Source organism: Vespa mandarinia, chromosome 15 (genome assembly GCF_050613455.1).
Source record: "Vespa mandarinia isolate Hongniang chromosome 15, ASM5061345v1, whole genome shotgun sequence".
Taxonomy (NCBI): Eukaryota; Metazoa; Arthropoda; class Insecta; order Hymenoptera; family Vespidae; genus Vespa; species Vespa mandarinia.
Genome location: NC_140824.1, coordinates 4,389,049 through 4,400,294, shown reverse-complemented (window position 1 = coordinate 4,400,294; position 11,246 = coordinate 4,389,049). Strand labels below are relative to the sequence as shown.

At 26.9% G+C, this 11,246-nt stretch overlaps 4 protein-coding genes across 6 annotated transcripts; 1 reads left to right on the top strand and 3 right to left on the bottom strand.

Annotated features, from left to right (window-relative positions):
• Nucleotides 1-116: 116 nt before the first annotated feature.
• On the bottom strand, nucleotides 117-1,500 carry Pym (partner of Y14 and mago). The gene is made up of 3 exons (XM_035884723.2): nucleotides 1,252-1,500; nucleotides 800-896; nucleotides 117-706 (listed from the first exon to the last, which is right to left on the bottom strand). Exons 1-3 carry the CDS (start codon nucleotides 1,280-1,282, stop codon nucleotides 232-234), a joined length of 603 nt encoding a protein of 200 aa, XP_035740616.1. The 5' UTR covers nucleotides 1,283-1,500; the 3' UTR covers nucleotides 117-231.
• Nucleotides 1,501-1,877: 377 nt separating this feature from the next.
• Nucleotides 1,878-5,479, bottom strand: alpha-PheRS (phenylalanine--tRNA ligase alpha subunit). Of its 2 annotated transcripts, XM_035884718.2 has the most exons (8): nucleotides 5,243-5,479; nucleotides 4,762-5,102; nucleotides 4,465-4,686; nucleotides 4,176-4,291; nucleotides 3,902-4,086; nucleotides 3,474-3,835; nucleotides 3,275-3,376; nucleotides 1,878-3,066 (listed from the first exon to the last, which is right to left on the bottom strand). In XM_035884718.2, exons 1-8 carry the CDS (start codon nucleotides 5,381-5,383, stop codon nucleotides 2,415-2,417), a joined length of 2,121 nt encoding a protein of 706 aa, XP_035740611.1. In that variant the 5' UTR covers nucleotides 5,384-5,479; the 3' UTR covers nucleotides 1,878-2,414. The 2 variants fall into 2 exon arrangements, with proteins under 2 accessions (XP_035740611.1, XP_085517570.1); XM_085661444.1 differs by lacking the exon at nucleotides 3,275-3,376.
• A 206-nt stretch (nucleotides 5,480-5,685) lies between these two features.
• On the top strand, nucleotides 5,686-7,595 carry LOC118449759 (uncharacterized). Its single transcript, XM_035884722.2, has 2 exons — nucleotides 5,686-6,998; nucleotides 7,109-7,595. Exons 1-2 carry the CDS (start codon nucleotides 5,931-5,933, stop codon nucleotides 7,391-7,393), a joined length of 1,353 nt encoding a protein of 450 aa, XP_035740615.2. The 5' UTR covers nucleotides 5,686-5,930; the 3' UTR covers nucleotides 7,394-7,595.
• Nucleotides 7,596-7,715: 120 nt separating this feature from the next.
• LOC118449758 (coiled-coil domain-containing protein 22 homolog) lies at nucleotides 7,716-10,807 on the bottom strand. Of its 2 annotated transcripts, XR_014983031.1 has the most exons (8): nucleotides 10,643-10,806; nucleotides 10,169-10,340; nucleotides 9,741-10,041; nucleotides 9,432-9,664; nucleotides 8,885-9,319; nucleotides 8,383-8,823; nucleotides 8,099-8,285; nucleotides 7,716-8,032 (listed from the first exon to the last, which is right to left on the bottom strand). XR_014983031.1 is itself a non-coding variant. In XM_085661607.1 (7 exons), exons 1-7 carry the CDS (start codon nucleotides 10,693-10,695, stop codon nucleotides 8,166-8,168), a joined length of 1,755 nt encoding a protein of 584 aa, XP_085517733.1. In that variant the 5' UTR covers nucleotides 10,696-10,807; the 3' UTR covers nucleotides 8,099-8,165. The 2 variants fall into 2 exon arrangements, 1 of the variants encoding a protein (XP_085517733.1); XM_085661607.1 differs by lacking the exon at nucleotides 7,716-8,032 and having other exon boundaries at nucleotides 10,643-10,807.
• Nucleotides 10,808-11,246: the final 439 nt, after the last annotated feature.

Here is an 11,246-nt window from a genome sequence, read left to right as displayed (position 1 = left end):
TATCTATTTTAATTTAAATGTTTCCTGTAAATTACATTAATATTATTTATTGCAAGTTGCAATAAAAAATATAATATGCAACATAAAACTATTTTGCAATTATTATAAAAGAGAAATGAAATGCATGCTACTATTATTAGATACTAATATACAGACATTATATATTTCTTTTGATAAGAAAATAATAAACATCACAATTTGATTCGTACAAATATCTCAAACAATTGCATTTTATACTTTTTCTTCTAAAGATTTTATTTCATTCATTATTTCATTCTTTCTTCGCATTTTTTCTAAAATCTCTTTTTCTGGATTTTTTAATAAACCATTTTTTATTTTTTCTTCCAATGATTCAATTTCTCTTATTTTTTTACGAAGACTTTTTATTTTTTTTTCAGTATCAACAGTTGTTTGTGTTTGATTTGTTTTATTTACCTCATTACTCAATGTAGATATTTTATTTTCAACTTTAGCTTGAGAGATAGTAGTTTTTGATAATTCTTCTATTATAATCTCTGTATTTTTATTTTTACTTTTCTTCTTTTTTTTCTTATTTTCTGACTTAGGTTGTGTACACGTTACACACTTTGTTGCTTTAGCTGCCAAAGCCTCTTGTTTAGCTTTATGTTGAGCTATAAACTCTGGACTTGCTCCCACTGGATAAATAGGTTTGTTCTTTATAAATTGTTTGCCCTTACTTTCATATCTAGAAAATAATAAAAGTTAGTATATGACGTATACTGATATGCTGGAATAAGTAATATAATTTCCTTTTAATTTATTCAAATATTTAACATACAATGGAACTTCTTCCTGTGGTATATATCCATCTTTTACACGTCTTGGCTTACGCCATGTACCATCTGGACGTTGACTGGCTGGAATAAATGTTCCACCTATGAGACAAATAAAAGATACAATGTTCAAAAGAATCATAAATTTGATTTAACTAATGAGAACATAAATTTAATGTTTTAAACTCTTATTAAATTGTTTATTAAATTTGTTGGGAAGAACTAACATTAATAGAAAAATACAAAATTAAAATTAAAAAGAATTTGCACATTGGATAAATAATAATATACAAGATTATGTAGATAAACTGTAAAAATTTTTGAGGTTAAAAGCAACAAGTTTTGTAAAAAAAAAAATTATATAGAAAGAAATAGAAAAAATTGTTGAGGTTACAAGCAAGAAGCTTTATAAAATATAATATGAAAATTTAATAATATATAAAAAAAACATAATTACCTTGTTCATCCTTTATATAAGTAGACGCCATGATTATTCAACACGATTGGTAGTGTGTGTTCAAACTATTTTTATTATAATTCTAAAAACTTCCTACTATCCTCATGTTATGATATAACTGTACTTATTGTAACCACTGATTTGGTGTATGTGAGGTTTTTTTGAGGATTCGTACGTCAATGTATTTCCTTAAATTCTGTTTACATAGGTCCGAGATCTCTTACAGTATATAACAGTAGTAATATACTATAATATTGTACAGAGCCGTTTTTATACTAATAAAAACGGCCGTATTATATATAATCTGATAATTTATGATAGCATAACATAATTATCATAACCTGATAATTGAAAAATTTTTATGAAAGAACGTTATATATATATCATGTATTGGCATTTTTAAATTATATATTTTCGATCGTACAGGTGGAGGTTATTTTTCGTCATTTATCTCGAATTTGAATTGTCGATAATAACATTTAAACAACTAATATCGATTATCTCGATCTCATGAAAATCATCCGGCGAAAGAAAAAAATTTCTTATAAATTTACAAACATACTCTAACAAAATATTTATTTATGTCAATCATACATGATTAATTATTAAGAAAAATCTAAATTGTTTGTATATGCGTATTAAATTATAACATTTTTAATGATACATAATCTAATGTTTAAATATTTTTTACATTAAGGCTGTTCATCATCCTTGATTTTACAATGATTTACGCCAACAATGAGTACAGGCGTAGTTCTTGAACAATTTTGATGAACAAAATCTTATTATATACAAATGAAGATTCAAGCAAGGGACATGGTTTTTTCAAACTTGTAAAAACTTTAGTTTGATTTTACTTAGATGGAGCGATTTTCAAAACGTCCACTCCAGATTTTCAGTTCCTTCGTTCTCACGCTTGATTTCTCATCGAACGACCGATCAATTTTACATTATGTATCACATAAAACATTACATAGATAAATAACTTTATATATACATAATTAGAAAAATATTGGGATAGAATGATTAGAATATATAAATTATTTGTTTATACTTATAGGAAAATTATTTCCAAAATTTAAAAAAAAAAAATAGTACAAATAAATATTTTAAATAAGATAGTTTAATATAAAGTCGACATTTATTTGATTTAATGTATAATATTATTTTCTTCTCAACTTATGTTTTTTGATAGAATCTAAAACAATGTCTACAACCGAAAGATTTTCTCCTAATGCATATGGTGAGTGTTTGAAAACTTTATGTAATTGATCTTTTGAAACTTCATGCAAAATACTATGTATTTTTTCTAAGTAAAGATCTATTTGATTAGCATATAAGGGACCATTACTCTCATATATTAATATATTAGACTTTTGAGATTCAATTAAACGATTCAAATAACGTGCTATATTCACTTCACCTTTTAATTCAAACATATTAGATGATTGCAAAATAGGATCAATGCCAATGATCTTCCAAATTAATATTATGTCTACAAGAGCATCTCTATCAACATTTTGATAATTTAAACAGAAATTTTGTAAACTTATGGGTAATTCCATTACAGAGGAATGCGTGTAAATCGACATGGTTATTTTTAGATAAGGTTTTGCAAGATCTAAAATCTTTTCTATAGAGTATATAGGATAATGTGGATCACAAAAAATAATAAGTTTCTGCTTTTCAATCCTTGTAATATTATGTATTATCTGTGATGTATGGTGTTGATTTTGATTCTTCTCTATCTTTGAAATATCTGCATCCAATGGTTTTTGTGATTTTATCTTCGATGACTTAATTTGTGCGCTATTTCTGTCAACATAATTTTTTTAACTGAAGAAACTTTAAATTGTTCTAAAGTATAATGAATATATCTTTTCTTTTTTTTTTTATCAATGCAGTGTTAATTTTATCAAACAATATTAAAAAGTATTACAATGTATATATATATATAAAGATATATTTATATATAATAGATTTGTTAACCTAACAATGAAAAAATATTAAAAATGATATTTACTTATATAATCGACATAGTGGATTATTGTATACCATTTCCAAATCAATCTTTTGTCCAACAAGATCTCGTATATTATTTAAACCATATTTAATCATTGTGGGCCTAATAAATTATTGATATCAATTAGACATCTTGATTTTTACTATATATATATGTATATAATATTAATAGTTCATATCATATTATATATTGCACATACCTTTCTAATGACAGACCCCATGCAATAACATTGACACCTTCAGGTAAACCCATAGGTAATAACATTTCTGGCCTAAACATTCCACTATTACCAATTTCAATCCATTTTTTTAAACCATTATGATAACAAAATATTTCCATACTTGGTTCCGTATATGGATTGTATGCTGGTTTGAATTTAAGTTCGGTGATGCCAAGTTTTTTAAAGAATTCATACAGCATGCCAATCAAATGGCCAAGAGTAAGATTATAATTGGCTATTACACCTTCAATTTGATGAAACTCTGCAAGATGAGTTGCATCTAAAGTTTCATTTCGGAAAACACGATCAATACTAAAGTACTTTACAGGTTTAAACTTTCCCTGAAAATAAAAGCATATTTATCATATCTTTGTGATATAGCTATAATCACTAATATCAAAATATACCTGTTGCATAAGATTATACAGCATCCGTGCACTAACCGCAGTCGTATGAGTACGAAGTAAATTTTTTTGGGCTTCCGTTATTTTCCAGTCGTAACAATAACCTTGAGATCCATAACCACCTTCGCTATGAATCTTTTTAACTTTTTCCAAATATTCAGGAGGAAAATGGTCACTATGACTTGGTTCTAAGTTAAAAAATAGTTATTCTTGCAAAGTAAATTATTATGCGTTTTAATATAATAACCAAATCAAAATTGTTCTGATAAACAAGTACCTGAAATAAAGAATGTATCATGTGCATCTCGTGCAGGATGCTGTTGTGGTTGGAACAAGGCATCAAAGTTCCAAAATGAGCTTTCTACGTAATTATTTGTAGGCATCTCTGTAAATCTGAAAAATATAATGTCAAATTTTGTTTTTTTTATGTCTTTTAATTATATGCATTGATATAATAATTAAAATATTGAAAGTTAACATATATATATATATATATATATATATATATATATATCATTTTATTTTGTAAAAAAATATTTGTTAATACTAATAAATATTATAATTACCCCATTTCCAGAAATATTTTTTTAAATTCACTTTTAACTTTAAGCAAAGGATGCAAATGTCCAACTTCTAGGAGCGATCCACGTGCTTCAAAATTATATGGTTTAAATTTCTTATCCTTCCAAGCACCATTTACTATCAATTCCGCAGTCAAGTCTGTTTCTAACTTCTCAGTTTGAATAGAAAATTTTGGGCCTTTCTTAAGGAGTATGCTTTTAATAACACTTTCATAAAAAAGAATGGTTTTATAAAAGCAGCCAAGTGTAATAGTTCTCATATTTTTTTTGTAAAGGACTTACGTTTCTTGAAGAAACTTTCTCTTTTTATATTCTTTCTTAATATTTTCTGGAATACTATCAAGATCTTTCAAATGTAATTGTACAGTATCTGTGATAGATGGTACTGCTTTTCTAACAGTAGTTGTGCTGTTAGATTTATCAAGCTTAATCCAACCAGCAGCAAGTGCTTTGGAAAAACCAATTTTTGCAAAAGGAACAGACGAATCAATGATAGATCGTGATATTCCATTGTCGGGTACAGCATAATAGACTGCAGCTTCATGACTACCACATTTTATTACATGTTGCCCTTCTGATGTTATTTCCCATTTTTGCTGGCTAATTAATGTTGTATCGATTAACTATTAAAAGAAAAAGAAATATGTAAAATCTTGCTCAATTTTGCATCAAATATATTTTAATATATAATGATAAAGCAAAGTTCATTAAAAACATTTTTTATTAATATTTAATAAAAATATGTAAAAGAAATTTCTTTTACATCTCCAAGAGCTTCTAAACTCTTAATTGCTCCAACGATCTTTTGATGATCCTCGTTAAAAATTTCCGCTAAATCTAATGAATTAACTTCACCATTTTTACTTAGATATTTCAAAATATCGTCAGCAAGTTCTTTTGCCATTTTTATAATATTAATTGTTTAACAAATTTAATATTTAATCACGTTACAAGTGCTTTTAAAGCGGTTCATTACTCTTCATACTTATCATATGTGACTTCAGCGATAAGTGTGGGGAAAATATGAACTACAAGCATAGTAGACAATTGCAGTCATTTACCTGGTAATACTTGTATCGAATTAGATTTAAAATAATATCGACTTAGATTTTATCATGTGAGTATCAAGTTTACTTTTATTGACATTAAAAGCAGACAACTATCCTGAATTTGGTATCTAATTGCATTGAAATATTATTAAAATTAAGTTTATATTTATAGTAACATGTTCAAATCAGGCGCAATTGAAGGCGCGATTTGTGAAAATTAATTGATTCTATAAAAACCAGAGGTAGCTAACTATGCTCAAGCAGGAAAACATATCATATATTCATATGTGTATGTTATATATCAAGGCTCTATGGATTATAATAGAACGTGTAGTGTATGAATTCTAATCTTTCTAACAATATACATTTGAAACGTACAATTATGAGAAAGTAATCAAAACTATGAATAAAATGTTGAAATCAATGAAATTTGGAAAGAATGCTTTCCTAATACTTCGAAATTCAAGAATACAGAAAAAATTATTTCTTACAGAAGCATATCAGTGTCAAGAAGCATGGGATCGGAGACTTGATTCGCCTATATTCCAACAAATAAAACCTGTAGATTTGTATCTCGAACTTGAATCTCAGTTTAATAGTGTTGGAAAATTTAATGCAATTGACGTTGATATTTTTGCTAATATTATCAAAGAAAAATTGCATAAAGACGAACTTATTGATTTGCTTTACAAATTAAGATTATCTGGTGAAGCGTGTAATATTTTAGAATCTACACATCATGCCGTTATACGGTTTTTTCTTAGTCATAATAATATTGATGACCTTTTTGAAGTATTAAATGACAGATTAAATTATGGTATTTTTCCTGATTATTTTTGTTACAATATACTCATGAATAAATTCATAAAAGAAAAGGATTTTGCTTCAGCAGCCAAGATAGCAGGATTGTTGATGCTTCAAGAAGATTCAGGTCATCCAATATCCAATGCATTGTCTGTATATTCTTGTCACAGATATTTAGAAAATCCAAATGATTGGAAAATTCCTGAAATTAAGGAAGATGATTCTCAAGAAGAAATTAAAATACGTGTTCGATATATAAGGAATCCATATTTCGATGATCATTTTGATCTTGTTGATCCTTTGAGTATAGTTGGTAAAACGTTGGTATTTCAAGGAAAACACATGAATAATTCTTTAGGAAGAACTTGTCAATTAAGGGGGATGATTCTATATAAAAAATATGATAAAGCAAGAGAACTTGTGAACAAGTGGTTAACTGAAGTTAATAAAGAAATTGTTCATGAAGAAGTTTTTGATTTGATTAAACAAGATAATGCAAATATTCCTGAAGATCAAGTAACCGAAGACTTAAAGAATTTACAAGTTCTTTTAGATACATTAAAAAATAAGGATTTACATAAAGAAAATTTGTTAGAAAGAATAGAAAATGAAGTTAAGTCTGCGGTAGATCAATGCACTGAAACAGATATATCTCAACAAAAAGAGGTAGTATATATATATATATATATATCACTTTGTCATTATAGAAATATATTTTCTTATGTTTCGTTCAATAAATAAAATCCTCTTATTGACATTTTATATTTTAATTATAGACCTTTCTTGAATGGGAGAGAATTAGAGGAGTAACATTGAAGGAACAACAGGCATTGCTGGATAAACAATTAAGATTAGAAAATATAAAGAAGATGAAGGAGGAATTAGAAAAGAAAGAGAGATTATTAACCTTTTTCGAAAATGAGGAAAAGATAGAATTGGAAATAGAGAGAAAACAAGAAATATTGAAGCAGGAAGATGAGAAATTATTGAAAAAGCCTTATATAGTAAAGAAATTAAAAAAATTAGTCGAACAAGAAGTTTATATACCGCCAAATGTCTAAAATTCACAATATTATCAACTTGCAATTGGAATTAGATAAATACTATGTAACATAAAAATGCAATAGAGATTATTAAAAATATATATAAAACTTTATAAAAATGAAATATAGAAACAGACAAACATAGATTATTTACTTTATAATAATATTTAATCAACGAATCATTTTTTAACATTTTAGTATAAAGAAAATGCATAAAAAAATTGTTATAATAATCGTAAATAACATTTCATTTTGTATGTATTATCATTTGTACATGCTTATTCAAAAACAACTTTTTTCAGCAGTTATTACAAAGAATTATTAGAATTTTTTTCAAAGCTATATGCTTACAAGGAATATGAAAGTTTATACTATTGAACTTTATACTAAAAAAAGATTAGGCTTTGTAACAACATTTCTTGAGCACTTGTGCATACTGTTTTCCATTGTATATTTGGAGCTGGAAGCTGTATTATTTAAATATCAAGTGCTCCAAGCTGAGGCACATTTTTTGCAGCATATTTATACAGCATCCTTTATAATTAATACATCCATAAATAACACTAAATTATTAAAGTTGTGTACAAGACTTGTATAACTATAAAAGTATTTGTCCATTTAGTCTTGTATTTAATGAATAATATTCACTCGAATATTCTGTAACAACATAATAATTGTAGAATTTTAAAATTGTAAAATGTAATAACAAATATAAATTCTTACGTTTTTCGTATTTTTATGTGATTATGAGTATGCTATAATTTGTATTATTATCGCACATAGAATGTGATCATGAACTTCGACTTTGGAGTTGTGCAGTTAATGCAGCTGTTTCTTGCTTCATTTGTTTTAAATCAGCAGTTATTCTTTCCAGGTTTGCACCAACATTCTTAGCAGATTCTGTGTCGATCTATCGATTAAAAAAATTAATTAAATATAGCAAAACAAATAAAAGTATACCGAAAAATAATGTTTATTTATTGCATAGGAAATATATGTATAACTACCTGTTCTTCCAAATCTCTTATTTCACGTATTGTAGCACCTGTTTCTTCGAACAAACTTACAAGTTCGCTACAATCAGAATGTAATGTCGCCAATAATTTGTACGCTTTCCTAGAGGCTTCGTTTGTCCTTGCATCTCTGAATATTAATTCATCTACTACTGTGAATGATCTTTCTAAGCGTCCAGTAAGAGTATTAATTTCTTTTTGAATTTCACGAGTATCTGCCAAAACTTTATTAATCTCGTCTCTCTGTTTTCTGACATTATTTATTATTTCTAAAATTCGTTGAGTGTATGCCGATCTGTTAACTTCTTTCGGAAGTTTCTGTACTTCTACCACTAATTGCGAGAACAATTGCTTTTTGTTCCTATGTTCTTCTTTAAGTTCTTTCTCTTTTTCTTTGAGTAATTTAATTTCATCCTGCTTCTTTTGGCTTACGCTCTAAATATAAAGAAAATGTCAGTAGATTTATTTTTATAATGAAATTGATATTAATACTTACTGCTTTTGTGGAATGTTTCTCTCTTTCTTCTCGATAATCTTGAATTAATGATATTCTATACTTTTCCCATTGATTAGCTAAATGTAATAATTCATTTGTGATAGCTTCAATAGTAGCTTCCAGCTTACGTATATTTTGTTCTCCATCTTGATATAAATCATAAGCTCTTGCTTTAAGTTTCTTTTGTTCTTCATTAATTTTTAATGCCTTTTCCTCATTTTGATAAGTCATAGATACTTGAGTTGTTTTTACTGTTAACTTTTTAATTTCTTCTTGTAAACTATCTATATCATGCTTAAAATTTTCACATTCTTCTTTTATTTTTTCAACTTGCAAGTCTTGTATCTCTTCTTTCTTAGAAATAAATTCTTGTTGAATAACATCAGCTGTTGTAACATCGGTTGTTGTAACATCAGCCTCACTCAATTGAGAATTCTATGTGAAAATATTAATTAGGAAATGTTAGTAAGAAACATATTTAATTTTTTAAGTTTTTTCATAATTATTTAAAGAAGAGCAAAACTTACAAACTTCAAAATATTTTTACCTTAGATATTGTTGATTCTTTTAGAGTAACTCTATTAAATGATTGATTGTGATTTGATACATGTATCATTTTTTCTTGTTGGGCATTCAACCAGTCAATACGTTCTCTAATATTTATCGATTGCGAATGAATTGCTCTTGCATTGTGCGAAAGAATAGAAGGTAGAAAACATTGTTGAGTTTGCATTTGATTAGGCACTGGCTGCATATAATGTAAATAGTAATTCTGATACTCTGTAATAAAAAATTATGTAGAGAGAAGAAAAGATAGAGAAAATTTGCAATTTTAAAAAACAAATTTTAAATTTACCTTCTTCTACATCAGATACTGGTACTTCTATATTTACAGATGCATAAGGTACACTTGCCCTTCCTCTGTTTCTGAATCCCTTTTTGTGACAAAAATGTGGTAACCATGGTATTGAAAAACTTTGTGATATAACCGATGCTATAGATTTTTCTAGCAAAGCGATTTCACTGGTTGGTTCGCTTAAAGTCTTATCACTTTCCTTAGGTAATTTTTCAATCAAAAACATTAAAACCCTTCTTAAATCATTTTCCGAACTATAGAGAAATGTCTGATAACCAATATCACCTTTGTATCCAAGGTCCTAAATTTATGAATCCAGTATGAGTACAGATGACAAATATTTTATTTGCTGAAGAAACGGATATATATAAATTAAACAATGCTAAGTATATTCAAATAATTATACCGTTTTTAACGTAATCTCTTACCATGCATGCTTGTGCTAATGTTGCGCCTAAACGAAAACGTGCAGCCATGTTTGGTGGCAAAGTAGTATGTAATCCAAGTCCTGGCCTTATAGTATCTAAGCATTTTACCGTTGCTTCTACTACAGTCTCTGTGTCAAAACCGCTTAAATTTGTTACTTCTTCTTTTATACCACTACAAACAATTTCCATGTATTTTATATAATATATACGCACCAAAACATTTTGCAAGACGAAACGTATTTGCAATATACGTATTAAATAAGATAAACAAATTAATCCCAACTAATGTATGCATATTTTTTGATATTTTTTCTATTATTGCAAAAAAAAATTTTTTCGTCTATTAATACGTAAAATGATAATGCCAAGAAAGAATGCATTTAAATCAGTTATTACTGTCAATAAAATCAACGCCCATTTTTTATACGTAATGACAGAATAAGTAAAAATATTAAGATTGATATATTTACTTACCAGCCTATTTGACGTAACGAATGAATAATTATATTATCTACCTCCTCCATCATACGTAAAAAATGAAAATTCTTAAGTTATGTTTTATTATATAGAACTCAATCTGATAATGATAAAAACCTAACCTTTCACAAGAAATATATATATACATATATATATATTTTGTAGCAAACAGACAGGTGGCGTGAGACGTTTGTAAAATGAATATCGTGTGTATATATTATATACACATATAATTTGTTTCAAGTATATATATGAATGTTCATATTTCAACTTTCATAAATATTTATCAAATTTACGATGTTTTGAAAGTATCTATTTACAAGAAAAATATAAAGAGAAAGATAAAGATAGAACCTCAAAAAGAGCATGCTATCGATGATAACGAAAATCCAACATGTTATCGTTACTATCTAAAATGTCGATTTCTACCTAAAATTATTTACATTAGACTAATCAAAAAAACAAAAAAGAATTGAAAAAAATAATTGAAAAAACGTGATATTACATAGAAATATTTCGTTTAGAAATGAGATTGAAATTTGGCGGGATCTTTTAGATTCGGACAAATACAACCAATAAACGATAAGATCACAGGGATTGG

Coding starts and splice junctions, on each gene's coding strand:
- alpha-PheRS (XM_035884718.2), bottom strand. CDS start 5,383: ATGGCAAAAGAACTTGCTGACGATATTTTGAAATATCTAAGTAAAAAT. Junction 4,292..4,464: donor AAAATATTTCTGGAAATGGG/GTAATTATAATA, acceptor TATATTTTTCAG/ATTTACAGAGATGCCTACAA. Junction 3,377..3,473: donor TGGGGTCTGTCATTAGAAAG/GTATGTGCAATA, acceptor ATAATTTATTAG/GCCCACAATGATTAAATATG.
- Pym (XM_035884723.2), bottom strand. CDS start 1,282: ATGGCGTCTACTTATATAAAGGATGAACAAG. Junction 897..1,251: donor TTATATAAAGGATGAACAAG/GTAATTATGTTT, acceptor TTTGTCTCATAG/GTGGAACATTTATTCCAGCC. Junction 707..799: donor CCACAGGAAGAAGTTCCATT/GTATGTTAAATA, acceptor ATTATTTTCTAG/ATATGAAAGTAAGGGCAAAC.
- LOC118449758 (XM_085661607.1), bottom strand. CDS start 10,695: ATGATGGAGGAGGTAGATAATATAATTATTCATTCGTTACGTCAAATA. Junction 9,320..9,431: donor AAGAATCAACAATATCTAAG/GTAAAAATATTT, acceptor ATTTTCACATAG/AATTCTCAATTGAGTGAGGC. Junction 8,286..8,382: donor TAAGAGATTTGGAAGAACAG/GTAGTTATACAT, acceptor TTTAATCGATAG/ATCGACACAGAATCTGCTAA.
- LOC118449759 (XM_035884722.2), top strand. CDS start 5,931: ATGAATAAAATGTTGAAATCAATGAAATTTGGAAAGAATGCTTTCCTA. Junction 6,999..7,108: donor ATATATCTCAACAAAAAGAG/GTAGTATATATA, acceptor TTTTAATTATAG/ACCTTTCTTGAATGGGAGAG.